The 27,977-nt window shown below is 46.9% G+C and overlaps 1 protein-coding gene across 2 annotated transcripts; it reads left to right on the top strand.

Moving 5' to 3' along the window:
- The first annotated feature begins 1,565 nt into the window (after positions 1 to 1,565).
- SPINT2 (serine peptidase inhibitor, Kunitz type 2) lies at positions 1,566 to 27,763 on the top strand. 2 transcript variants are annotated; one of them, XM_007180033.3, is made up of 7 exons: positions 1,566 to 2,079; positions 19,894 to 20,064; positions 23,187 to 23,240; positions 24,577 to 24,630; positions 25,199 to 25,360; positions 25,720 to 25,755; positions 27,082 to 27,763. In XM_007180033.3, exons 1-7 carry the CDS (start codon positions 1,974 to 1,976, stop codon positions 27,246 to 27,248), a joined length of 750 nt encoding a protein of 249 aa, XP_007180095.1. In that variant the 5' UTR covers positions 1,566 to 1,973; the 3' UTR covers positions 27,249 to 27,763. The 2 variants fall into 2 exon arrangements, with proteins under 2 accessions (XP_007180095.1, XP_007180096.1); XM_007180034.3 differs by lacking the exon at positions 23,187 to 23,240.
- Positions 27,764 to 27,977: the final 214 nt, after the last annotated feature.

Below are 27,977 nucleotides of genomic sequence, written 5' to 3' on the forward strand. Positions count from 1 at the left end.
GTCAGCATTTAGTCACCATCCTCCACCTGGGTGGGGGTCTTAGTTTCTGCAAACAAAACTTAAAGATATGTGTCAGATTGTTATGTATATCCCTTGAGGAGGAACTGACTCTGTTTTATCGCTGAACTATTGTTTCTTGCCCGTTTCCTTTGTTTCTGCGTTCCTTTACTTCCCTAACTAGTAACTGTTGAGTCTTCTCTTTGGAACTCAAGGAAGGCCTAAGAGACCAAAGCCTTTTTCTACAAACAAGAAACAGAGGACTTTTGTACCTGGGAGGGCCTCACAGGGTCCTGCTTGGTTTCAATCCCCCTTTTCTTTGATACTCCTCAATCCTGAGGGGCACAGGGGCAGGACATGAAATGGAATAAAATTTTGGATAAAGAGGTTAATCATAAACTTGGTAGGTCCTCACTGCAAGATAAAAGAAGATGGCAGGCATAAAATCTTAATTGTTTAAGGTAAACACCACTTTGATAACCCAGTTAAGGCTCTTCACATATTATTATGTCTGCAGGGAGGCCAAGTAGTGGGCGTGGCCCTGGCTCCTGTAACACACTGACGTCTTTCTTGCTTCAGGACTTTTGCATTTGCTGTTTGCTTAGAATGTGTTTGTTCATCAGCCCTTCTTATCCTTCAGGGTTCATATCAAAACCACCTCCTTCACCACCTGTTCTCTGTTAATCCCAGCCCTTAATTCATCTTCATAGCACTGTTAGGTGTTATAAATAATAATATACTTATTTTAATTATCCTGTTGGCTACTCCTATGCCTGCCCTACTCCATCCTCTTTTCGAGATTCAGCTCATATATCCCTCTTCCAGGAAGCCCTCCCTGGCCCGGAAGCTGGTCGGATGCCTCCTCTGGGTTTTCCTCCTTTCAGGTCTGATTACTCTGCCTGTGCTTCCCCATCACAGCCCTGACACCTATCCTTCTCTGGTCAGTTATCTGTCTTCATCTAAGTACTAGGAACTGTGGAGGCAGGGTCTGGGGCTCTTGTTCATTCATGGGTCTATCACCTCCTCTGGGAGCCCTCCCTGGCCCTCTCTCAGGCTGAATAGGGAACTTGTCTGGGCTCCCAGGTCTTCCACCACGCAGCCCCTGATCACTCAGCCTGTGCTTGCGCCGTCTCATCCATAATCACTCTGCCCTATGCTTCTGTCATCACTGTGCTGGGTGGGCTGTTCCTGTCTGGTGATGCAGGGACCACTCTGGCGTGGTCACCTCTGGGTAGGCGCTCAGTGAACTCTGGAATTTAGGAAGAATAAACCCCTCGCCCTCAACGGAAGGCTGAAGCAAGATGGGCAAAAACCACAGGTTTCCAGTATGAGCAAGTCTGCGACCTCTCCTCCCACCCAGAGGCGCAATCCAAGAGCGAAGGTGCTCGGACGTTGTCAACGAGCCCACGCGCAAGGGCAGCCGGAGCCCCGAGGTTCAACCTGCGAGCGCCGGCCCCTAGGCTAGGTCCCACCGGGGCGGGGCAAACGCAAGTCCCGCCCCTTTACCCCAGGGCCAGGGGCGGGCCCAGGTGCGCCCAGGGAGGAGGACGGCCGCTCAGGTGCCTGCTCCCTGCGCCTGCGCTCTAACGCATCCCGCCTCGCCAGGTGCGCCCCGCCCCTTCCCTGGCCTTCCACCTTCGGTAGCAGCTTCGAGGAAGCCGCCATTACCTCTGGCACCCACGGAACGGCTGGGGGGTGTGGCGGGGTTCTAAAGGGTCGGGGGAGTCCGGGGCAAGCGAGGAGCGAACTAAAGCATCGTGGGCGCAGGAGGCAGAGTGTCCGCACACCAAAGGACCGAGAAAAGTGCTTCCCGGAGACTTCCTGTGTGGCGAGGGGAGGCGCGCACCTCGCGGACTCGCACCTGAACGCGACGCGCTCCAGTGCGCGTGCGCGGCAAGGGTCTTCCCGCACCTGATCGCGAGACCCCAACGACGGGCAGCTCTAGGCCTCGCCTGGGCGGCCTGGTGGAGCCCGTCATGGCGCAGCTGTGTGGGCTGAGGCAGTACTGGGCGCTCTTCGCCCTGCTGGCATCGCTGCTCCTCTCCGGGGCTGAGGCGGCCGACGGAGAACGTGGCGTCCACGGTGAGGGCACGGGCGGGTCTCCTGGGAGCTGTGGAGGGCCGAGAGGCCGAAGGCGGGGCGTTAGGGGCAGGGTCGAGGGCGTAAGTGGGGGTCTGAGGAGGCCCTGGGCAGGGTCTGAGCGGGGAGAATTGGCGGGGGAGGAAGTTGGGGGCGACTTGGTGAAGCTCAGGGTGTGTAGCTAGACTGAACCTTGGGAAAGAGGTTTGGGAGCCCTTGGGAGTGAGGACGGACGGAGGAGCCCGGGCTGGGAAAAGTTTCCTGTGAATGAGGGAGGAGACTAGCGCTGTTGACCGAGAAGAGTGGCAGTGGCCCTTCCTGTGGCAGGAAGGAGGTGAGGGGCCGAACAGAAGACCAGCCTCTTCCTGGCAGAGACAAGTTCCAAGAAAGCCCAGGGAGGCCAGCCGCAGCGGGTGGGGCTTGGATTCGGTGACCTGGTGGCCGTTTTAGCCTCAGGAAAGAAGCCCTCACCCCCACCTTTTTGGATATTGGACAGTAGCCTCCTGAGAAACCTTTCTGGTTCAGTTGCAGTAGAACGCCTCCAAGAAGAAGGGTGTTTCTCAATGATATCCAAAGGAAGGAAAAGAAAAGCAAAAGTGTTGGGGGCGAAAATACTTTGTCAGGGTGCAAGGGGGGGGAGCCTCTTGGTATAAGAAGAATATTGGCATTGAGAAGCTGGGCTTGGATTCCTTGGCCTGGTCCTTAGAGGTTGGTGGAGGGTAAGGCTCAGTTTAAACCTCTAAACTCTATGGAAGTTTGGCCTGAAGGGTCTTTTTGAACAAGTGTTGGTCTAACCTTACTGCTTCAGACAGCCACAAGGAGGCTTTGAAAATAGATCTCTTGAAAGAAAAATTCGTTGGTTCAGCGAAATTTATTGAGCCCCTGTTATGTGTCAGGGGCAGAGCTGGCAGCACTGATAACAGTTGTGACTCAGACAAGCCAGGTCCCTGCACTGAGGGAGCTTATATTCTAGTGGGATAGACAGAGACAGGGAGTAAACGGTCAAATAAAGAGCACTCACCACAGTATTAAATTACTAAGACGTAATGGAACGGGGTGAAGTAGACAAACAGGGATGATGTAAGATGATGGGGGCCACTTTAGCTCTGGTTGTCAGGAGACGTCTCTGAGGACAGTGACGGCTGAGGTCTAACATGAAGAATGAGCAAGTGGCAGCGACACAGAGGCTTCAGGGTCCAACCGGAAGTAGTAGAGTACAAAGGCCTTGAGGCTGGAGCAAGCTTGGTGGTATTGGAGGAAAAGAGATGACAGCGTGACTAGAGCAGGAGTGTGTTGGGTGGGGGAGGTGGGGGATTGGAGGAGGATGCCAAGTGGGGAAAATAGGCAGGAGCCCCTGGTAGCTTTATAGGCCAGCATTTTGGATGGAAAGAAAGCAAGCAGGATGTATGTGCACCAAGTCATCGCCTGTGGTGGCTTCTGAAGACTGTTAATTTCCCTATGCCTGAGGCAGAGAGGAAAAATTGAGTTGGGAGGTGGGGAGTTGTGTTAAGAGCCAGTGGGGAGAGACTCAGCTCCAGGGAATTAGGGATGCAGGTGTTGATCATTCTTGTGGTCTGAACTAGAATTTGTCAGCCCTTCTGGACTTTTTTAGAGGAATTAATTATGTTAGGATATACCTTCCAGTTACCTGGCCTGGGATTTTATCAAAACTGAGTTTGGGGCTAACATCTATTGCTTACTTTGAGCTCTTGTGCATTACTTAATCCTTGAAACAACCTGTTACACATCTTGCCTAAGGTCACACAATAGTAATTGACAAGGCCAGGTCGGGCTGCAGAGGGCTTTTCTGTTTGTTCCCAGTGGCTTCCCCAGCTGTTGCAGCTGGCTGGACCTACTGACCTTTCAGAAGTACTCCTATCTGGCTGGGTGAACTAATGCCCTTGCTTATCTGAAGTTCTATTTGTATGAAAGGTTTCAACAGCTTAATTTGAGGCAGGAGGTAGTTTTTATCCCTCCACCCCTTCTGATTGCTTTGATTTTTCTCAGGAAGCAAGGTCATCCATTAAGAGTGAGGTGTTTCTCCAGCCACACACAGCTGCACAGGTACCTCCAGATGAGTATGGTGGAGGGGGGGAAGTGTGTAGTGAATGTGTGTAAGGGGGTGATCATAATGATCTGTGTGAAGACATGAGGGGGCTGAGGGGTAGTGGAAAGGTGGTAGGGCCAGTGGATTGTTGGAGTTGAGATTTTGAAGAGACTGAACTAGGAAGCTAGGATACAGTGGGCAATGAGGGAGATGCATGAAACTGAGGTTCTGAAGAGGCTGCAATTATTGAGACAAGGTCTAGGTGTGACCATGGGAGGGAGTGGCTGCAGGGAGGGCAAGATCACTGGAGGAGAGGAGGTCTAGGAACCAAGAGGCCAGGATGGTTGGAGGATCGCCTATCTGGATATGGAAATCACCAAGAATGATGATAGGAGCAGCAGCGGGAGTGACAGTGAGCCAGGAGCTAAAATCATGGAGAAGTGAGGAGTAGTGACCTGGATCAGCAAATGACCCACAGGGTGGGATACGATTTACTCTGATGATGAGATTCATAACTGGGTGTTGAGGGTGGAGGGAGAATGGTGTAGAAGCAGTGCCCACTGGAAGGGCACAAGAGAAGCTATATCTTCAGGGGAGAGCTGGGTTCAGTTAGAGTAAGAAAGTGACAGGAATGTTCAGAGAAGAGATTGAAGAAATGAGAGATTTTGCTTAAGATAGGCCATGAGTATCAGAGACTCCAAGAGTTGGGGGAAGGGAGATGCTGACAAAACAGGATGTATGGTGATGAAGGGTAACTCGAGTCTGGGGCTGAGGTGGTGATAAGCAAGTGATAGGAGAGTCACGTGGTCTGGAGACTGACAATGTTGGTGAGGCACTGGGTGGTGGAGGGCAGATAGGAAGGGGTGTGGGATATAATGGACATTTGGAGGCTTGGCGAAGTGTCCTGACTCCAGACCTTTGCAGATGGAGGTGGGGGAAAGCTGATACTTCTGTGGGTGTTCGGGTGTTCATAGCATTCAGGGAGAGTGCCAGTCTGCATGGAAGCACGTAGAGACTATAAACTGGCTGTTCCTAGCAGGCCTCAAACAGGCTTTATGTGACTTGTACAGTTTCTAGGATTGAGAGTTTTTTTTGAAATATTTTTATTTTTGGCTTTGCCTGAAAAATATGAAGATCTGGCGGTACCAGTCCAGTGTTCCCACATAGCACCCGTGGGGTGGTGCCAAGTACTTCTTTTGGGAAGGACAAAGAAGACTGTCTTTCTCAGCCTGTATTTATTCACTTGGCCTGCCCTCTGTATCTTCTAAGCGTTAGAGTTGTGACTCCCATGTTAAGAGTATGCCCCATTTAGGAAACAAAGGTAGATAAAACATAATAGCTACTTATAAATTGTACAGTGCAGTGAGTGTGTGTATGTGTGTTATTGTTGTTAGGCAACACCCCTTATCAGGTGGCCACAAATGTGCCTGATTTTTTAATCTCTTCTCGGGTGATAAGTCCTGGTATTTGGAGTGCCCCCAAATATATAATTTTGATCAATACAAGGGCAGATAATATATTCCTTTTCAGAATAGAACCTCAAAAATTCCTTTTAGGAGTGGTCAGTTAAGTGTAGTTCCTGCTGCCAAATAACTTACGCATCAGAACTTGTGTTAATGGTTCCTTGGGCATCGGAACTTGTGTTAATGGTTCCTTCACTCATAGCCCTTTGTTGATTGTTCTTGGGAGTTTCCACTGGAGACAAGTGCAGCAGCATTCATGTGAGAGCCTCCACCACACTTTGAAGTGATCTTCCATGTGCATCAACCTCTTCGATTAATTAGTTTCCCCAGAACTTTGCCTGAAAGAGTGAACTTTCCAGTAAATCTCCAAGAAGCATGTTATTAGTCACCACTCCTTTTTCTTCTCCTCACCCCCATGGATAGTTGTAAACTGAGTAGTCAAAGAGAAGATGACAGATAAGAGGGAAAGTGCAGCTGGTGTTGGTGATCAGCTGGGAGTTCTCCAAAGTAGCATCTTGTAGTATTCTTGTCCTTCACGGAAGAGGCACTTGTTTAATTTGCAGGCAAGACAGTTTAGTTCCAGGACAGTTTGAAATATTTATTCAGCACATATTTATTGAACACCTGCCAAGTGCCAGGCACAGTTTTAGGCCCTGGAAACAAAGCACTGAATGAAACAGATGACACCCTCCCGCCCCAATCCATGGCAGTTACATTGTAATGAGAAGAAAATACAATAAATAAATGAACAATGAATATAGATAATTTGGTGATGAGTACTATAAAGAAAAGTAAGGTGGGGGGAGGGATAAATTAGGAATTTGGGATTAACAGATACACACTACTATATATAAAGTAAACAACAAGGACCTACCGTATATCACAGGGAACTATATTCAATATCTTGTAATAACCTATAATGGACAAGAATCTGAAAAAGAATATGTATATGTAAAACTGAATCACTTTGCTGTATACCTGAAACATTGTAGATCAACTATACTTCAATTAAAAAAAAAGAAAAAAGTAAGGTAAAGGTTTGGTGTGCTTAGTACTAAAAACATGGCCTTTGAGGCTCAAATGGCTTTGAGGCTATACCTAAAGAACATTGAGGGGCTTGCCTTTAGGTCCACTGAAGGAAAGTGGACCCTTGCCACCAGAAACATTCCTTTGCCCTGGTCAGTATTTGAGAAGTCAGCCTGTAATAGAGAAAGCCAGCCCCCAACCTGTTTCTCATTTTACCTATCCCCAGAGTCAATTTGCAACATTCAGGCTTGTCTTCAGGTAGTAGGCCAGGCAGCCAAACCTCTGTTTGCCATGTCCTGAGACTGACAGGCCAAATAAGGGATGAGGTAGCTTGTGATTCATGTGAGGCAGGAGAGAACCCTGAAGGGGTCACACTGAAATGACTTAACCCCAGGAGGCCTTGGTGGCCCATTGGTCACATGACTAATGAGGAATTTGCAAATGACCCCAGAAGCATTAGTGTATGGATTATGGATGTCCTTGGGTGATCCTGGTCACAAATGTCATTTCACTTGTTTCTGACAAGACCTTTTTGAAAACTTATGAAGGAGTGCTGGAATTTGGATGCTGAGGCCCGTGAACTTTGGAGTTAGTTACTTTGAAGTTTATTTGAAGCACATTTTTCATTATTGGAAAGCCATTTTAGAAATGAGGGCAAGTGTTTGAGATGGATCTCACCAGTGGGGTCCTGGGTCCCTGGCCTCAGAAGCCCCGTAATCTGAAGTTCCTGAGTTCATATGTGGTACTTTGTCCGTGTTTATTCCAGGGTCAGTCATTTAGAGTCTAGGGCATGTTTGGGGTGGGGGTGGGGGTGAAATAATATTAGATATTATAATAGTTTTTGATCTTTCAAAGGGCTACATAGATAGATATATGTCTGTGGTATTGAAATTTAGTGTGGTGCTTAGGAAAAACACGTCTACAAAGGCTCCTGGGGTGGGGTGATAATGGAAAAAAAGGTTGAGAAACATTGCTCTAGGTAGAGGGTCCGTTAGCTGTAATCAGTTTCTGAAAATGGTCCATGTTTCAAAAAAGATTAAGAACCCCTGAATGTGAATTAACAGACAATTCCATGAAAGACTTTGAAACTACTGTTTCCTTACAATTTTTTTTTTTTTTTTTTTAACATTTAGGACCTTTTTCTAAAATTTGTGGGGTTTTTTTGGCTGCATTGAGTCTTTCTTGCTGCCCGTGGGCTTTCTCTAGTTGCGGTGGGCGGGCTTCTCATTGCGGTGGCTTCTCTTGTTGTGGAGCACTGGCTCTAGGCGCACGGGCTTTGGTAGTTGTGGCACGCGGGCTCAGTAGGTGTACCTCACAGGCTCTAGAGCGCAGGCTCAGTAGTTGTGGCGCGTGGGCTCAGTAGCTGTGGCTCGCGGGCTCTAGAGCGCAGGCTCAGTAGTTGTGGCGCACGGGCTTAGTTGCTCCGCGGCATGTGGGATCTTCCCGGACCAGGGCTTGAACCCGTGTCCCCTGCGCTGGCAAGCGGATTCCTAACCACTGCGTCACCAGGGAAGCCCTTCCTTACAAATTATTCAGATGGAGCACTGTGATTCTAGTTATGAATTTAGGTAAGGGTAGAATTTATAATCCTGCTTGAGTGATGAGTATGAGGTGACAGTGGGTAGGAGTGGTGGTTTACATTGTGCTAATAGTTGATGGAATGTAAACCTTTATATCTAAATATTTTATATCTAAAATGCCAAGATTATATATCTAAAACAACAAGATTTTATGAGCCTTATAATTTAAGTTGGATTTGTCATTGTAAATGTTCTTTCCTCATAAATACCTAGGGGTTATTTTAAAGTTTCTGAATTACTTATCCTAATAATGACAACTTCCAGGCACCAGAACCTAGAGGACGTGGGTAGTTAGTAGCTTTCTGTACTAGAAACAGAAGCCCTCAAGTATGTAGAACCTATCCAACTAACCAAAATAGCTGGATTTATAGATCACCTTGAAATAAGACTGATTGTAAAATAAATGTCAACTTTGGAATTTGGCACAGTAGAATTAAAGCAGCCTTGAATATCTGCCTCCCTGGTATTCAGTACCTCTTCACTCACACAGAACTTTAATATTCTCTCATTCCTTGGTGAAAAGATAACTTGAAGTCCAGATGGGTAACCAAGGCATAATTTTTCTTATTTTCTTGTCTCCGACCTCTTAATCTCCCGATACTGTAGTGTTGCAGGACTTTGATCTGTGTGATAGTCTGCCATTGTCTTACTGTAGGTGAAGATAAGGAATTTTGTGTCTTCAGGCATGGCAGGTGGTTGCACAGCAGAAAAACAAAGGGAAGGAGTGATGGTTGAGTTGGTTTGATCAACTCACTGACTTGAGTTTGTACTTTGGTTTTCCATATCCCCTCTATCCTGTCAGTCACCACATTCAGTTGGACTTACTAGTGAAATGTGTCATCCTTCTCTTTATCTTCATTCCCACTGTTCCTACAGTAGTCTGGTCTTCATAAAAATATAATATCTACTACTTATTCAAAGCTTTGTGCCAAATGTTTTAAGCTCTTATAATGGAGTAAAAAATACCTTTAATTTTCACAACACTCTTAATGATTGGTCCCTGTGTCAAAGAAGTCCCTTCCATTTGAATTGTTTTTAAGAAATGCATCTGCAAGTCCACAGAATTTAACTCAATGGGACCTATGGAGGGAAAGCCAGCTGAATGTCCCCACTTTATTACTCACCAGTGAATTCAAATTACATTGAACAAATGCCCTTTCCCAGACAGGCCATGGTCAAGATAGCCTCAAGATTAATAAATGGTGCATTCCACAGCAGGAAACAAAAGTCTAGGTGTCACAAAATGGGACTTATTGCTAACAAACTTGTCAAAAAACATTTTTATACTAAGTAGATCCAGAATGGGTACAAATCACACAGAGGGGCCTTCACTTCAACTTGGGCTGAGTTGTATTTATAATGTCCTCAAGTTAGTTCTCTTGCTAACATTCTCAGCTTTCACCGTAACCCGAAGGAATTTTAAAGAGGAAACTCTCCTGTTTACTACGGAGAATATTTCTGATACAAGATGTGTGGGTTTTTCCACATCAAGCAGTTCTCAGCAGACACGGATTGGGTGTTTGGCAATTTAACTCAATTCTGAAACCGCAGGGAGTGAGCACAGATCCTGTAGGATAAGGGCTCAGTCTCACAAGACTCCCTCTCCCCTCTTCAAATGCCAGTCAAAGTCTGAGGTTGTCCCCTGTCATTTTCACCAACCTGCTATAAATCAAGGGTTGCCATGACCCCCTCGGATCCAATTTGCTAGAGTGGCTCACAGAACTCAGGGTAACACGTTTACCAGTTTATTATAAAGGATACAAATGAACAGCTAAATGAAGACAGAGGTCTGGAAGGGTCCTCAGTGTAGGAGCTTCTGTCCTTGTGGAGTTTGGGGTGAGCCACCCTCTTGGCATGTGGATGTGTTCACCAACCCAGAAGCTCTCCTAACCCCTTCAGTTGGGGTATTTTATGGAAGCTTCATCACATAGGCATGATTGATTATTAACTCAATATTCCACCCCTCTCCCCTCCCAGGAGAATAAGGGGTGGGGCTGAAAGTTCCAACCCTTTAATCTTGCCTTGGTTTTTCTGGCAACCAGCCCCCATCCTTTTTTTTTTTTTTTTTTTTTTTTTTGGCCATGCCACAAGACTTGCGGGATCTTAGTTCCCCAACCAGGGATTGAACCCGGGCCCTCTGCAGTTAAAGCGAGGAGTCCTAACCGCTGGACCACCAGGGAATTCCCCCAGCCCCCATCCTGAAGCTTTCTAGGGCTCCCCCAGCCACTATCATCTCATTGGCATACAAAAAGGCAATCGTACTACTCCAGAGATTGCCAGGGTTTTAGTTCTTGTGTCAGAAACGTGGGTCAAAGACCAAATATTAGAATAGAACATGCTCCAGCTCTCAGGAAATTACAAGGGTTTTAGGAGCTCTGTATCAGGAAGGGCAGGCGGGGAGAGACCAAATACATATTTCTAATTATGTCAAGATATGATAGGTCTATAATCAGAGCTTTGCCTTATCTTTCTAAGCCTCCCAAGAGTCTGATTTAGATACTCTAAGCCTCTAAAATCTGCACTTTTTATTTATTAGCCAGGCCTAAATCAGAGAATATGGGGCTTGCCGAATTGAAGAATACTGGGTTTATACATTTTCCAGCTTTACTGAGAGGTTTATACATTTTTGTTGCATGTATTATTGTTCCCTTATTATGAATGAGGAAATGGGTGTGCAGGGAGGTTAGGAAAGCTGCCTCCCGCCCCCACCCCAAAACAGTGGGCTAGTAAGAGGCAACCAGGAATTCCTGCGCACACAGGTCCTTTACCAGAACAGCTTCCTGCAGGCCCTGTCCTCTCATGTGTCCTACACACTTTTGCCGAGTGACTCTTCCTTATTGTGTCACTTCCCTATACCAGAGCCTTTGCTCATTTCCTTTGTACCTTGTGTGGCTTACAAGCCCTTTGAATGTAGGGTGTGATTGTAATATTTTACCTTGTGTGATTTTCTTCTCTTTCTATCCAAGCCGGTCTTGTGGCTCTAACTTAATTGTAAACCCCTGGAGGTCAAGGACTACATTCCCAGTGGGTGCCTTCTATGTAGGATGGCTACTCAGCTCAATTTACCTTGGAGGGTTCCAATTTATGCCACTGTGTTTCCCACGGTAACTATTAAGAATACCCCTTTTCACTCTGAAAAGTGTCTTGATCTGGAGGATAAATTATATGATCGCCCTATTTACATGTATTAGCTATTCACCAAACACTTGTTGCTTACTACTGTTCAAGATACTAGGGAAGTTAGTACATTCAGTTTTATTTACCATGAAAAATTTCACTGAAAAATTTAAGCAAACAAAAGGGATAACTATAATCCACTCTCCAGATAAAACCTTTAAAGAAAATAAAAGTAATGCATTCACAAAATTAGAATACTCAAATTGTACTAAAAGATACAGATGGAAAAGAAAAACTGGAAAAGCTTCTCCTTCCTTTAGTCTCTTTCCCTAAAGGTAGATTCATATCTAAATTAAAAATTTAAAAAGGAATCATAACATGTAAACCATTCTTTTGCTTTTTTTCTCTCAGACACTTTTCTGTACCAGCACATACGTAGTTGTCTATTTTAAACAGCTCTGAGTATTCGATTATGCGGATGTCTCACAAGTTATTTCACTAGCACGAACAGGGTGTTCTGGTGGTGAATTTTCAGCTGTTGTAGGTCTGTGCGCACCAAGCCCTTTGTGGATGTGGTAATAGTTGCCCCTGTTCTTTGAAACTCTTGAATTAATTGATTCTTCCTTGTTTGCTTTTTGATAGTGAGGAGTGAACTGTATTCTCTCCTATTTTTTTGTATAAAATAGTATTTTCAGATGTCTGAGGATTATTGTAGCAAATCATTTCCCTTTGGCCATTATCCTTAGAATTCTAAGTGGCTTTAATGAAAAGAGTAGAGCTGTTTTTAGTGATGGAAGGGTGTGCTGCAGCATTTTTGGCAAAGGATTAACCTGAGGAAGGTGTGGTCAGTGTTGTCATAGAAATGTGAGCCCTAGGAGTCTATGTGATAGCATCTGACCACACCTGTAGGACGTGCTGAGTTCTGTGACATGACAGGGGGTGAGGGGTGTGGAAAATCTGAGCAGGGTGTTTTTAGCAACACTCTCTAAAGAAGTGATTGGCAAACTGCAGCTCGTAGTCACTGCCTACATATGGCCTACTCGCTAAGTATGGCTTTTGCGTTTTTTTAATAGTTGAAAAAAATCAAAAGAATATTTTAAAGATTAAAAATTATATGAAATAAATTTTTATTGGAATGACAACCATGGTCGTTCATTTACATATTGCCTTAGGCTGCTTTCATGCTACCATGACAGAGTTGAATAGTTAGGCTAGGTCCATGAAGCTTGAAAGAAAGGCAGTCCTTGCTTTGCACAGTTTTCAACATGCACAGATTTCAGTTACTACAATATATTAACTGTGAGTACTTGGGTACAGAACAAGTTTCAGCTACTAGCTAGCTCTTCAGTCACAAATCATTGTGTAAATTACACATATGCCTAGTGATTGGTCACTGCATGTCTGTTACTCAGTTCATACACAGCAAAGCATGTAGTTGTGTTGCTTTCTTGTTTCCCAGTATACGTGACAGTTTACAAAAATGGTTAATCACTAGAGGAAGTTGGCCAAAAAAACACCAAAGTGTAGCAAAGAGAAAAAGTGATAATGCTGGAAGTGAAATTCCAATTGAACATAAATGGAGTGATAGGAGAATGAGTTAACTGTGGGAATGTTGACACTGCTTGCCATTTGAGATGCAGCCAGAGGAGCTTATCGACAGAAATGAGGAAAGTAGTTGTGACAAAAAAAGGATGATCCAGTGGAAGTAATGCTGGCAGAAACTTCCACAAAAAGTCAAGCAACTCTCAGCAATTTTGTGTCATTGAAAGAGCAAAGAATAAAATGTTGGAAACTGATCCAAACCAAGAAAGAGGTGTGACACTTCACTAAGGTGAACTGAGAAGATGCTTGCTCTCTATCATGAGTTATATGAGTAAAGACCTTCACAAGCACTGTTCAGACTACTCTTGGTGACTTATTTATTTACAAAGAAGATTGAACACTTCGATTCTCAAGTTTCTTTTTTTTTTTAATAAACTTATTTATTTTTGGCTGTGTTTGGGTCTTTGTTGCTGTGTGCGGGCTTTCTCTAGTTGCGGTGAGCGGGGGCTACTCTTTGTTGCAGTGCGCGGGCTTCTCATTGCGGTGGCTTCTCTTGTTGTGGAGCACGGGCTCTAGGTGTGCAGGCTTCAGTAGTTGTGGCGCACAGTTGCTCTGCGGCATGTGGGATCTTCCCGGACCAGGGATCGAACCCGTGTCCCCTGCATTGGCAGGCGGATTCTTAACCACTGTGCCACCAAGGAAGCCCCAATTCTCAAGTTTCTAATGTTTTAACTTACAGAGTACTAAATAAATATTCATTTTATTTTATTTTTTAAATTATTCTATACATTTATAGCCCACAGTTTTTCGTTTTAAAGGTTATGGAACAATCATAATTGTTCCCATTGCTCTGCATGATTTCACACTATTCTGCCTGTATTTACTATTTGGCCCATGATAAAAAAAGTTTACTGACCTTCGCTCTAGAGAAAACAGATGGGGGGAGGAGAAGGACCATTTCATGAGTGGCTCCAAGCTTGTGAGGTGATCCAGGGCTTTCTTATTAGTATACAGTGAGGCAAGAAGTTGGTGTTCTTCAGTTTATAGCACCCATGGGAGTAAAAAGTTTATCAAGGGACTTCCATGGTGGAGCGGTGGTTAAGAATCCCCCAGCCAATGCATGGGACACGGGTTTGATCCCTGGTCCAGGAAGATCCCACAAGCTCCGGAGCAACTAAGCCTGTGCACCACAACTACTGAGCCTGCGCTCTAGAGCCCGCGAGCCACAGCTACTGAAGCCCGCGCACCTTAGAGCCCGTGCTCCGCAACAAGAGAAGCCACCGCGATGAGAAGCGCGTACACTGCAACGAAGAGTAGTCCCTCCTCGCCGCAACTAGAGAAAGCCTGCACGTAGCAATGAAGACCCAACGCAGCCAAAAATAAATAAAAATTTAAAAAAAAAAAGCTCGGGCTTCCCTGGTGGCGCAGTGGTTGAGAATCTGCCTGCTAATGCAGGGGACACGGGTTCGTGCCCCGGTCTGGGAAGATCCCACATGCCACGAAGCAGCTGGGCCCGTGAGCCACAACTACTGAGCCTGCGCGTCTGGAGCCTGTGCCCCGCAACGGGAGGGGCCGCGATAGTGAAAGGCCCGCGCACCGCGATGAAGAGCGGTCCCCGCACCGCGATGAAGAGTGGCCCCCACTTGCCGCAACTAGAGAAAGCCCTCGCACGAACCGAAGACCCAACACAGCCAAAAATAAATAAATAAATAAATAAAGTAGCTATACAATTAAAAAAAAAAAAAAAGCACATATTTATTAAAAAAAAAAAAAAAAAAAAAAAAAAAAGCTCAAGCGACCTCAGAACCAGAGAAACCTGTTTTCTATGACAAAGACCAGTCTGTTTGGCAATTTTGTAATAGCCAATGTTCAAAATGCCTGCCAGGGTTTTGTAATTTAGGTTCATATGTCAGATAATGTGTGATTTTAACCATTTTTAATACTTTTCCAAGAGAATGTTACTGTTTCCTAAAGGCAGGAATTCCATTTTTCCATATTCTGAAGCAAGTGTATCCAAATTTGGTGTCCTTCAGCTTTTCCCTGTTTTTCTTATTCTGTTTTGAAAACTTACAGAACGTATTTAATTTTGCACTAGCATTTGTGAGCACAGAAATAGAACTTGAAACATATTTTTCATGATTGTTTTCCAAAACTATTCTGAGACCAGTATATCATTTTGTCATCTCTTAATAAGAACAGTTATTTATTAAGGAATAACTTACTGAAAATTGTCCAACCGAGTCCCCCTCAGCCTTGGCCAGTTCTTTGGTATGGTGCTATCTATGACCCTGTCATTGAGTGTCACCATAAACAGGCCTAGCAAGGGCCTGGCCTTGGTGAGCCCTCCAGTTGTGATGAAGCCTTGAGGAATGTTTTGGCTTTTAGGCAACTTCAGTTTCATGTTTTTCCCACTGCCTGTCACTATAGAGTTTTTTTTCTTTCTTTCCATCCAAGGGGTCGTTTTGTTTGTGCCTGTGCTCTCTGATCAGACCAATTTGAATTCATATCCAGCTCTGCTGCTTGCTTAGCTTAACCTACCCAAAGCCTCAGTGTTCTGCTTTGTAAAGGGCAGGGGTGGGGGTGTTACTGCATGAGTCACAGTTTTATTGTGACTATTAGAAATCGTGCATAGAATGTGCCTGGCATCAAGCTTAGTGAAGGCAGTGAAACGGGGTGTCAAGAAATAAGTCATGCTGTGCATTTTGGTTCATTTTGATTTTAAGCTGGGTCTACCAAAGTATAGTATTTTGACTTTTTTGAAGTTTTTTTTAAGGAAGGTGGTAAGTCATGGAAGCCATCTTACATACTAAAGTATTTCTGGCTTTTTGTACAAGCTTTTTGGAGAACAACAAAAGAGAAAATGCACTGATGTTATTTGGAGTGAGGTGAAGTACATGTGGCCTGTGTTTCCTAAAGGAACATTCTCTCCTTTGAAACGAACCGAGCAAGCAAACAAAAGCAAAATCCTTTTTTCATGAGATTACTTCCTTAAGCCTAGAGAGTAAAAATGTATATGATGGAAGCTTAAAAGCAGTTTAGTTAGTAAAAGCATGTGACAAAACGAGACTTTTCTCCATTTGATAAGGAGCCTCCATACTCAGAGAAGGGACTCTGTCTTGACACAGTAAGTGTGTGGTTAAATTTCATCTTAATTGAACCTAGCTTTGGCCAACTAATCTGCTCCTTAGAGCTCTTTTACTCTAATCAAATTTATTTTAAAAAGAGCTTTTACCCCAATTAAAAAAAAATAAAAACAAAAAAAAGAGATTAGCTTTTTTCTCTTTTTATTATAGGAATTTTCAAATGTACACAAAGGAGTGAAAACAGTTTTATGAGTGCCCATAGACCATCACTCAGCTTCAACAATTGTCAGCATTCTGTCTTTTCAGATATACTGTGTTTTTAGTCCAGGTTCTCTCCTAATAAAGAGACATTTCTAAATTCTCCTGGGACAAAAATGAAGTCACCCCCATCCTGTCCTACCCCACCCAAGGAACCTGAAAATAAGGCTGCTTCTGAAACTTAAACTATGAGATCAATGTGTGATCATTGACAGCAGATACGAGCAGCCGTCTGAGACAGAATAGCCTCTCAGGCCTGCAAAATTTGTAATGAAGGAACCATCACATCTACAGAAAGAATGGTCCAGTCAGGAAGGGGCATTGCTCAGTGGTGGAAGTAAGAAAAGTTAATGTTCCAGAGGCAGACCTTGACTGTGCTGTCTTGACCTAAGCGCTTCCCGAGCTGTCTGCTGCAAGCCTCTAGTCTGCCTGATAGATCCCAGTAGAGAGTAAGTTCACAGGAATCCTACGGAAAACTTCTTTACTGTGACTCCAAGTCATCTGCTCCATTTCAGCTTGCTATCCGAGGTGGTATGTTGGTTCGCATCCACCCCGCTGGACAGTTATTTTCTCAGTATCCTCCTGTGCGCTTTGTTAGCAAGATCAGCATCCCTGTGCCTCATCAGCTCTGGGGCATTAAGAGTGCCTGTCTGAGCCTACAAAGATGAGGACCAGATTCTGGGCAGTGTTTACTTCACCAAGGTAACTGCCCTCCATCCCTAGATAAGCTTTTCCCTCTTCCTCTTTATGCACCCTCAGGCTTCTATACCTGCACAGAATGTATCTGGCACCCTTGCTTATGAAAAGCCACCAAATTCTCACCCTTTATACTGTGTTCGCCCTGCTGCATTCTCTGCTGTGGTGTCTGGCAGTTCCCACCTGGCTGGCTTGAGCTTTGTTTGGCCCCTCAGGTGTTTGTTTCAATTGAGACATAATTCACATTCATTTGTACATTTGACCCATTTAAAGTGTACAATTCCTCCCTCAGGGTTTTTGTTTAAAAGATTGTACCTGAAGCTGCTCAGGAAGCAAGGACACAAAGCAGTCGATGATCCCCAGGGCTCTCAGCTTGGCAGGGCATCGGATAGGCTGTTGCCAAACCTCGGCAGCAGTGGGGTGCTCCCGCCTTGATGTTGTTTTCAGTTTTGGATCATAAGTGGATCCTGTGTGGGTCCCCTCCATCTTGTCTTCTTTTTAGCAGTGCTGCCTCTGGCATTTGATAGCCGTGTGGATTGGGCAGAAATATATACCAAAGAACTCTTCTCCTTCCGTGTCTTCCCTGGGCCTTGTCGATTGCGTTTGTTTTGTGACCTTTGCACATTGTCAAAAGTACCTGTTCCAGGTGCACACCCAGCTGGTTCTGGTTGATGTGTTATATGGACAGAAGGTGCCTGGGCCTATTTTTTTTAAAAAACTGATTTAGTAAAGTATTTACATACCATAAAATCACTTGTTTTAAGTATACAACCCAATGACTTTTGGTACATTTACAGAGTTGTACAACCAACCCCCCAATCCAATTTTAGAACATTTCCATCAGCCCCAAAAGATCCATCCCTGTGCCCATTTGCAGTCAGTCTCTGCTCCACACCCCCAACACCAGGCAAACACTAATCTACTTCCTGTCTCTATTGATTTGCCTTTTCTGAACATATCGTATGATTCCATTCATATGAAGTATCAGATAAGGTACTTTTTTTTTTTTTTTTTTTGCGCTGGGTCTTAGTTGAGGCTCACGGACTCCTTAGTTGCGGCAGGTGGGCTCCTTAGTTGTGGCATGCAAACTCTTAGTTGAGGCATGCATGTGGGATCTAGTCGAATCCGGGCCCCCTGCATTGGGAGCACGGAGTCTTATCCACTGCGCCACCAGGGAGGTCCCCAGATAAGGTACTTTCTAACTGGTGATTTCATTGATGGTTGCTTGCAAATTAACAGAGCATTTTTTTTTTTACTTCAGAGTATGCTTTTTCTGCTGTACTAGTTAGCTGTGATTTATTGGTGTATATGTGAGTTTCTTGGGGTGTTTGTTTTGCATAGTACCAACCTTTTTTGTCCATAGATAGATGTTTTGTGGAACATTTGGTTTCTTGCCCATCGTTGTGATGTATTTTGGGAGACGCAAGAGAAGCACAAATCCTGCCCTCTGTGCTTTCGAAAGGCATCCCCTAGTTGGTGAGGTAAACCTAGCAAACATGAAAACAACTAGGGAGGAGTAAATGACAGCATATAACCAAGTTTTGGGCCCTGGGATGTTTTTATTTGAGATGTTTATGAAGCACCCTGTGCTAGGCCCAGGGCAGGGTGGAATGCCCTTATGCCAGAAGGCAGAGATGTAGGAGGCCAGGGTGTAGGGAGAGGTGATGTGGACTCGTGATCCCGGGGAGGTGGGGAGTGGTGATATGGTGGTGCAGAGCACACATTGAATCACATGGTCAGGTTACTCCCTTTCCAAGTTGCTTTCAATCCTCCTGATTCCTCCAGGAGAAAGTCTCATTCTAGTGCAGGTGATACCTCCAGCACTTGTTTATCTGTCCCTTTTTAAGAGAGAGCAGATTTCTAGGCCTTCTGCAGGCAGATGTATCTGGCTGCAATTACAACATTGTTCTGTTTTCCTTGTACTAGAGTGGGGCCAGATTTTAGGACACCTTGTAACCCAGGCCCATCTTGGTGTGCTCAGATGGGGAGAGCCATCATAAGTGCTGAAGCAGAGGAGTGACCTGAGTTGTCTCTGGAAGGTTGGCAGTTGGGGGAACTAACATTAGGGAGCTTCTTTCTGAGGCTCTTGTGGTAATTTGACTATGAAGTGGCCTATCCTGGCAGAGAGTAGACAGGAAAAGTTAGGAAAGGCCCTTCTGTGGGGTGCTAAGAGCACCAGGCCGTGCATTTCCTTCCTGACCGTGCATTGCCAGCTCTGGGCTTGCTTTCTTTTTTTTTTTTTTAAAGTAATTAATTGATTAATTTTTGGCTGCTTTGGGTCTTCGTTGGTGTGTGCAGGCTTTCTCTAGTTGCAGCGAGCGGGGGCTACTCTTTGTTGTGGTGCACGGGCTTCTGATTGTGCTGGCTTCTCTTTGTTGTGGAGCACGGGCTCTAGGCGTATGGGCTTCAGTAGTTGTGGCATGTGGGCTCAGTAGTTGTGGCACGTGGGCTCTAGAGCGCAGGCTCAGTAGTTGTGGTGCACAGGCTTAGTTGCTCCGTGGCATATGGGATCTTCCCAGACCAGGGCTCGAACCCATGTCCCCTGCATTGGCAGGTAGATCCTTAACCACTGCGCCACCAGGGAAGTCCCAGCTCTGGCCTTTCAGTGCTAGGCTCCCCTTGGCCCAGTGAGACGGGCACATATCCAGAAGGATCCTGCAGTCTGGCTTTTTGCCTTTGAAAGTCCTTTTTCTATACTGGATGTGTGTGTGTTTGATAATGGGGGAAGGGACAAAATCAACACGCAACTGAAATTCAGTTCAGTCTGGTGGGTTGGTGTCTTTGTCGTTAGATGATGCCTTCCTATACAAAGAAGGGATCACTAGGTAGGCCTGATGGCGACACTTCAGAAACAGCTCACAGAGTAACTGTGCTGAAACTTAAGGCTCTGCTTCTCCTCCTGGGGCTCTGGAAAGCTGTGGGGCTTCTCCTACAGGTCTGTGCATGTTCTGTCTTGCAAGAATTGCCCTGCCAAGCTAACTGGTCTCTGGTTGGTTGTGTTTTAGATTTTTGCCGAGTTTCGAAGAGTGTGGGAAAATGCCGGGCCTCCATCCCTAGGTGGTGGTACAATGTCACTGATGGATCCTGCCAGCAGTTTGTGTATGGAGGCTGTGGAGGGAATGACAATAATTACATGACCAAGGAGGAGTGTCTTGCAAAGTGTGCTGGTGTCACAGGTAAGACAGTGCTGTTGGGGAAGTTTTATTATCTAGAGACACTTTATTAATTGGGACGTAGCTGCCTTTTGCTCTTTGCTAGTTCTTCACTGCTGAAACTGGGAGACGTTTTTAAAAGCAGAAGAAACAGGCACAGTGTGAAGGTCGCCCACACGGTGGTTTCACAGTGGTACCCTCCCTCCTCTTCCCAGAAAGGGGAGAGTAGGCCGCAGACTGAAGCCAGGGGAGGGGTGACATGACAGCGTCTTCTCCCCAACTTCCCTTCTCCCACTATTGAGAGCAGGTCCCACGCCAGGCCTGGTACGAGCAGAGTCCTCCAGGTCTACTCAGGCGGGCTGCCCCCCTTGCTTCCTGGGCATTTGGGTTATTTTTACCTTTGGGACAAATGACTTGAGGAGCTCACTCAGCCAGCCAAGTTATGAATCAAGTTAAAACTAGAACATACTTCTGGAATCCATCCTTCTCTCAGCCTTCGTGAGGGATTCTGTGGAATCAAGATAATGTTGACCCTGAGAGCCTCCCAGTGTAAATAAAAACCTAAAGCCCCACAACAGTGTGCACTGGCTCTGAACGGAGCCTCGAGGGACTCCTTGAGACCTGACGGCAGTGCGATATTGGCCCTCTGGAGCCTGATCCTTCCTAGGTGTTCCAGAGACCTGAGGATTGGGCCAGCCAAACTGTCAAAGATTTTCATTGGCGATTTCCTTAACATTGTTACGGGACTTCTTGCATCCTTTCCTGACAGCTTGGTGTCAATGTGTGGACTCTGCATTATGATTCTGTGTCAGAATGTGCTGGTGCCCTCAGTGCTCACCACACTGGCTGTAATCTCTCTTGGCTTTGAACTCTGCATTCAGAAATCAGATAAGTTTATTAAAGTTGTGTGCAAAGAGAGGAAGACAACAGTGGTCTTGGCTGTGAACTGAGGTTTAAGACATAATGCGCAGACACACAAGCCCAGCAGTGACTGAGTGCCTTGAGGAACATTTTATTGATCTTTGCCCAGTGCCCGGCAGGCACTCAACAAGTGTTTGGAGAGCTGAGGTGGCTGGTATTATTTTTGGATTATTTTAAGTCCACCTTGGCTTAATGCCAATTCATTTGATTTGCTAGAGCAGGACCAGGTACTTTGGTTTTATCTTTTAATGGTGACTTTTGCCTTTCTGGTTGAACTTTTCATTGACTAGAAGGAATCCTTGGATTCCAACAGATGAGTTCCTCATTTTGGGGGCTGGGATGGGGGGGCAACTGGCAACCTTACCAGATGGTGATGGAGAAAAATACCATTTATTTTATGTGGTTTTCCGCCATCAGCTGTGATCCAGTGTCAGGGAAGGAATTAAGGGGAAATGTTTTTTGCTACATTTTCTGTCCTTTTCCAATCAAGAGTTGACAGTGGCAAATGTACATGCCGTTCTGGTTACTCCTTGGTTTCTCAGGGGGAAAGTTAAGTTTTAAGAACACAAGCAGTGGACAGTGGGCATTAAGGCGGGATGTCTCTGCAAGGAGCCACAGGGTGTCGTGTTTTGCTGGGAGAAGGCAGACAGCTATCTTCCTAGAGGTCAAGCCAGAGTCTGGCCCCAGCCTTGAGGTCCCGGAAAGCTCATTTGCTGGCACCCGAGCGTGGCTGCACTGCACAGCTCCTGAGGCGTTCTCTTTGCCAGCATATTTTCTCCCAGGCAGGCAAGCTCTGTGGGGAGCCAAATGATAATGAGAATGCCAGTTTATTAAGTAATTAATTAATTATAATGAGAGCCAGAACCACCAAAGGGACCAGACACTTCTGTCCCTGTGCCTGAACCCTTAGTCTGTGTAGGCAAACCTCTCAGCGAAATTCCCAGAACATTGCTTGATGAGGGGAGAGGTGGAACTGGGGGAGCTGGTTTGTGATGGTAATGTGCAATGGCATCAGGTTAGGCCAGCCCCACGCCTCTCCACAAGGAAGGGTTCCTCCCTCCTGGACCCTGCCAGCACTCCCTTTTTTGCACTTCCACCCACCCTCTTAGCTTTGTGTGTGTGCAAGATAAAATATACATAACGTAAAATTTAGCATTTAACCATTTTTAAGTGCACAGTTTAGTAGCATGAAGTACATTCACAGTGCTGAGCACACCGTTCACTTTTTTTTTAATATTTGTTTATTTATTTATTTGGTTGTGCCGGGTCTTCGTTGCGGCACGTGGGCTCCTTAGTTGCAACAGACAGGCTTCTTAGTTGCGGCAGGTGGGCTTCTTAGTTGCGGCACGCAGGCTCCTTAGTTGTGGCCTGCGAACTCTTAGTTGCGGCATGCATGTGGGATCTAGTTCCCTGACCAGGGATTGAACCCAGGCCCCCTGCATTGGGAGCGCATAGTCTTTTTTTTTTTTTTTAAACACACCTGCATCTTTTTTTTTAAATAAATTTATTTATTTACTTATTTATTTATTTTTGGCTGCATTGGGCCTTCATTGCTGCACGGGCTTTCTCTAGTTGTGTCGAGCGGGGGCTACTCTTCATTGCAGTGCGGGCTTCTCACTGAGGTGGCTTCTCTTTGTTGCGGAGCACAGGCTCTAGGCACACGGGCTTCAGTAGTTGTGGCACGCAGGCTCAGTAGTTGTGGCTCACGGGCTCTAGAGTGCAGGCTTAGTAATTGTGGTGCACGAGCTTAGTTGCTCCGTGGCATGTGGGATCTTCCCGGACCAGGGCTCGAACCTGTGTCCCCTGCATTGGCAGGCGGGTTCTTAACCACTGGGGAGCGCATAGTCTTATCCACTGCGCCACCAGGGAAGTCCCACGCCCTTCACTTTTTTAATTCATTGGGTGAGTTAATACAGTTCAACAGGTTATTTGGCCCTGGAAGCCATTCTGTCTTTTTATAATGTCATTTCACACGTCTTTTCTCTGATTCCCAGCTGGTTGATCTTAAAATTTAACCCGCAAGGGCAGTCTTGGTTCCTTATTTTCCAAGTTCTGGCGGGTTTGTGGTCCAGCATGTGCACTGAAGGGCCCACATAAAGGAGAAATGGGAGTCGCTGTGAGAGGCACACAGGACCAAGCCTCCTCAGGGATACAGCTTGTTTTGTTTCACCAGGCAGTCTTGGAGGTACACTTTCTCACTGTGCTGTTTATTTGTCCTCTTGTAGTAAATACCATCGATGATCTGTCCAGGAATGGAGCAGATTCCTCTGTCCCAAGTGGTACGTTCTTAAAAAGACCCAGGATGGAATGAGGGCCATCCAGATGGCTAATGTGAAAGGACATTTGTAATTTGGGCATTGTACAAGGGCTTCCACCTCCTGGTTCTGTTTGCTCAGAACTGGCGAACAGGGGCTCTGCCTGGGCTGCCAGCTTCTGGCTCCTGGCCAGCATCCTTCCGCTGGGGAGTTCAGCAGACAAGAGGGCTGAGGGATTCTACAGTGCTTCCTGGCTGACCTCAGCTTCCTCCTGGGGGATAAGGGATTGTGGCTACTGCTGCATGTGGCTCAGGCCCCTTCCCCCGCTTTGGGCTGGCTTCAAGTCCCCTGGCCTCAGCCTTCGTGCTGTCTTCACTGCCCTATCGCACCTCCTTGCTTGCTGTATCTCCTTTGCTCCTTGTCGTCCTTGCTGTCCGTCTCCCTCCCTGTGCTAAGAGTCCTCTGTCTTCTGCCACCCCTGCCTCCATTCCCACTGCAGTCCTTGATCTCGAGCTTTGTGTTAGCTTGCTTTGTAGTGCTGACAGCAGCTGCCCCATTCCTCCTTTATGCTTAAAGGACTCTGCATCAGGAGCCGGGGGTGAGTGGTTCAGAGGCACTAGTAAGTCCAGTCCAGCTTCCCCAAAGGCCAGTCCCCAGGCAGTGGGTTCTGCTGGGCGAGACCTGCTGTGGAGGGAGGGAGTCCGCCCCTACCCCATTTGAGGGTGGCCCCCTGTCAGCCACTGGCCACGCACTGGTTGCAGTCTTGATTCTGGTCCTTTGACTCTGACATCAGCACCCACATGAGAGTGAGCATTTATTAGTTCAGTGGTTGACCGATTTGCAGAATGCTGAGAGTTAGGTTAAAGTCACTTTCCAGTTTTGCTAGGCTAGGAATCCTGTGACTGTCCTGACCATTGCTTTGCCTGGGTTCATTGCTTATTCCCAAGCTGGCCTCTGCAAGGTCATCCAGAGCCATGGGGCACTGGCATCATAACTCTGGTTTCTGTCCTGTTTCAGAAGAAAATTCCCCCAAGAGAATAAGGGACCCTCCTCCCTGTGTCAGAGAGTGGACACCTCTGGTCTTCTTCATCACCCCAGAAATTGTGGCTGGGATTAGTTTCCATAGTAACCCCTGAGGTGACAGGCAGGCTTCCCCATCCAGCGTTCATTCTGTGTGTGCCGTAGAGCCCATTAGGACTGGGAGGTGATGGAGCAAAGCTGCCCACAGAGGGGGGCTCCACTCCCTTCCGGGTGCCAGAGTGTCTACGCTCCCTCAGTGGGCCCTTTTAGACTCATCCCCAGCTAGGCGACGTGTCCTGTGTCCATTCCAGCCTCCCTGACGTGGATGTTTGTGTTTCAGTTCCCAGAAGGCAGGATTCTGATGACCTGTCCAGTGATGTTTTCAACTATGAAGGTATAACTTTTAAAAAACATGTTTTCTTACTTAATTGGGAATTGAGACACACTTGAGGATTTCCATTAAGGGTATTGTAGAGCAGGGCTTCCCGACCTTTCCCAGGTGTTAGGACTCATGAGGATGCCCTGGGGCAGCAGGAAGCAGGATGTGCCGCAGCACGCCCTTGGGAAGCTTTGCTTGAGAGGCAGCGTGGCGTGCAGCCTCTGCCTCCCTCCAGCTGCGCGCTGTGGGCGGGATACTGTAGCTCTGCCTCAGAGTCCCTGACTATGAAATGAGGGGCCTAGTTCAGACCTCTCTGAAGGTTCAGAGACCGAGTTAACACATGTAGAGCCTACAACAGTGACTGACATAGAGTAACCTCCATAACAGTGTAGTCTGGCCATAAAGAGAAAGATATCTGAAAATGTGGTCCAGAACGGCCACGTCTGTAATGGCCAAGTTTCTTTTAACAGAGAGATGTTTTCCCCATTGGCTGGCAGCCATATGACTGCTTGGGAGCATTCTAGCTCCATTCACCTCTCCTGGGCCCTGCTAATTTGTATGCCTTGGGCTGTCTCACTCCCAGAACACTGCACTGCCAAGGCCATCACTGGGCCTTGCCGCGCATCCTTCCCACGCTGGTACTTTAATGCCGAGAAGAACTCTTGTGATAACTTCATCTACGGCGGATGCCGGGGCAATAAAAACAGCTACCTCTCCAAGGAGGAGTGCATGCAGCGCTGCTTCGGTGAGTCTGCCTGACTCCTAAATCCAAGAAACTACCATGGGCAGATGAACCCTCCTGAGAGGACACCAGTCCCTTTCCTCATCCCTAAAATGAAGGCCTTGGAAATGCTGTCATTTGGACTCTGCCCTTAGTCTTCTCTGGCTCCCTGGTGGGGAAGGGGTGGGCTTTGGCCCCAGCTGTTGGGCACATGTGTCCTAGGTCCCTACTGGGGTGGCAAGGTCTCAGAACCCTCAGAAGAGCTGGAAGAAGTCGTTCAGAAGGAGCGTGAAGGCCCAGGGCTGAGGGGAATCCTCAGGTGGCTGCAGCTGTGAGGGGAGGAGGGCTGAAAGCTGACCTCAGGGTTGTGTGTTTTCTTCCAGGCAAGCAGTTGTATCCTGCCCTGCCCCGCACTAAAGGTAAACGGCCTCTTGCCCCCCTCCACCTGCCTGCCTTGACTAAGCTTGGCTGTGTTTTTTGCAGGCTCATGTTGTCTCGGACACATCATCCTTCACTGTAAACATCGTTTTGTTAGAAAGTCATGTTTCTGCACAAGAATGGCCAGGCAGCTTGGAACATGTGGTGGATGTTTGTCCCATTGTACAGTGTACATAAACGGGTTAGGAGTGAGGCCGTCTCTGCCTAGGCAGCCTGGGGGTGACTGGGGGACACATCCTACTGTTTTAGGTGTGTGGGATCTGCTGCACGCGGGCCTGGGACTAACTCCAGGTTTGCGGGGGAACTTTACTGCCATGGGGTGTACAGAGTTGGTCATGGGTGATAACAAAGGAGGATGGAAAGCCCTTGCCATGTGTGGGTGGAGCATGGCCCCAGCCAGTGCTGTTGTCCCCAAGCAGTCTGGTCTGACAAGGAGGCTAGGCCTCCTCTAGCTTTTGTTTCTGATTCTGAACCTGAATCATGGATGGTAGTGTTTGCACAGAAGACCTGCCACACTGGTTTGGCCTCTTTCCACCTGTTTCCCTGTTAAGGAGTCCAGGCCTGGCCTGTGTGTCTGCTCTGCTTTAGAAGAGAAATGAAGCTGGAACCTGGTTTGCCAGGCATAGGGATCTGGAGGGTTGGAGACGGAGAGTGAACTGACCCTGTCCAGTTCCGCAGCCAAGTGGGGAGAGGGAGCCGGGTAGCTGCCACAGGAGGCCACATTCCTTAGGTGGAGCCCCACCTGAAGAAAAAGCATCTTAACTGACCAGAGAGACTGCAGTGGGGCAACCACTATTAAATTTACCTGGGCAGTTAGGAGCATGAGGGTCCCCTCCTGGCCCTGCTCCAGATATACCCATGCCTCTGCCCTTCCCTCATTCCACAGGCAGCCACCCCAGCCACCTGCAGGGCCACATCTTTCTCTGGCTGGTTGGGGGAGGGGGTGTGTGTTTGCACACACACACCAGAGATGTGTGCTTTTCCTGTACAGATTGCCCCAGAGAGGTGGCAGGGTAGTACAGAGTTGAAGTGGGGATTTTTTGTTCAAAAAGGAGGAACGCAAGTAGCCACTCTGTCTATGTGCACATAGCATAGCACCTCCTTTTTTCAGGAACCTACTTCTCAAGACTGTAGGGACTCTCCTTGAGGACTTCCTGTCAAGCAGTGTCAGTTCTCCAGAGCCTTCTGGGTTGGGGTGGGGGGACGTCTGGCCCAAGGGCTGCTGGTCCTCCTCCCGAGCCCACGTGGACACTCTGGCTATGGCCCGCCTCGTCCTGCTGGTTCTGAGGCCTCTCTCTCATCCACAGTGGTGGTCCTGGCAGGGCTGTTCGTGATGGTCCTGTTCCTCTTGCTGGGAGCCTCCGTGGTCTGCCTGATCAGGGTGGCGCGGAGGAACCAGGAGCGCACCCTCCGTACTGTCTGGAGCTCTGGGGACGACAAGGAGCACCTGGTAAAGAACGCTTACGTCCTGTGAATGCGCGGTCGCCAAGGGGCTGCCCTCCTCAACCCCCTGTTAATGAAGAGAATCTGCGAAGGGAGGAGAGACAAGTGTCGAACGCGTGTGTGCTTTTTCAAATAGAGTGATTTGTTTGTATTTGCGCGATCATTAGGGCTTTTGGCCTGTTTGTTAATCCAGAAGGTAAGAGGGCTGCTCCCTGGTTTCCCGGGATGGGTTTGCTTTGGAAATTCTCTTAACGAAGGGCTGTGCACGTTGCAGATGGTCTAGCCCTAGGTCGGAGTCGGTTCCTCTTCGATTTATTTCTTTGCTCCAGGTGTAGTTTTCTTAGCTTATGTTGAATCCTGTTGCCTCCTTTCCCATCACAAAAGTAATGTTTTAATAGTTTCCTTTGCTTTTTTTCTGTTTTTTTTTTTTTTAAGTAAGGAGAAACATAAGTTTTTTTAATTAGGATTCTGAAAGGAAGAAAGTAAAATGTACAAGTTTAATAAAAACGGCCTTCCCTTTTAAAATAAATTTCAGTATGTGCTTTCTTTATTTGTGGGACTGCTAATTTAAACTCTACCAAAGTTACCACAGGACACTACATGAGATGTCCCATTCCAGAAACAAACTTCTTAAAAAAATAGCACCTTTCGGGGCTTCCCTGGTGGCGCAGTGGTTGGGAATCTGCCTGCTAATGCAGGGCACACGGGTTCGAGCCCTGGTTTGGGAAGATCCCACATGCCGCGGAGCAACTAGGCCCGT

The sequence above is a fragment of the Balaenoptera acutorostrata genome, chromosome 19 (assembly GCF_949987535.1).
Source record: "Balaenoptera acutorostrata chromosome 19, mBalAcu1.1, whole genome shotgun sequence".
In the NCBI taxonomy this organism is placed as follows: domain Eukaryota; kingdom Metazoa; phylum Chordata; class Mammalia; order Artiodactyla; family Balaenopteridae; genus Balaenoptera; species Balaenoptera acutorostrata.

What these genes read in the sequence shown, in the direction of transcription:
- SPINT2 (XM_007180033.3), top strand. Translation starts at nt 1,974, where the DNA reads ATGGCGCAGCTGTGTGGGCTGAGGCAGTACTGGGCGCTCTTCGCCCTG. An exon ending in CGGAGAACGTGGCGTCCACG is followed by an intron (nt 2,080 to 19,893) that starts GTGAGGGCACGG and finishes GTTGTGTTTTAG; the next exon opens with ATTTTTGCCGAGTTTCGAAG. An exon ending in TGATGTTTTCAACTATGAAG is followed by an intron (nt 24,631 to 25,198) that starts GTATAACTTTTA and finishes TCTCACTCCCAG; the next exon opens with AACACTGCACTGCCAAGGCC.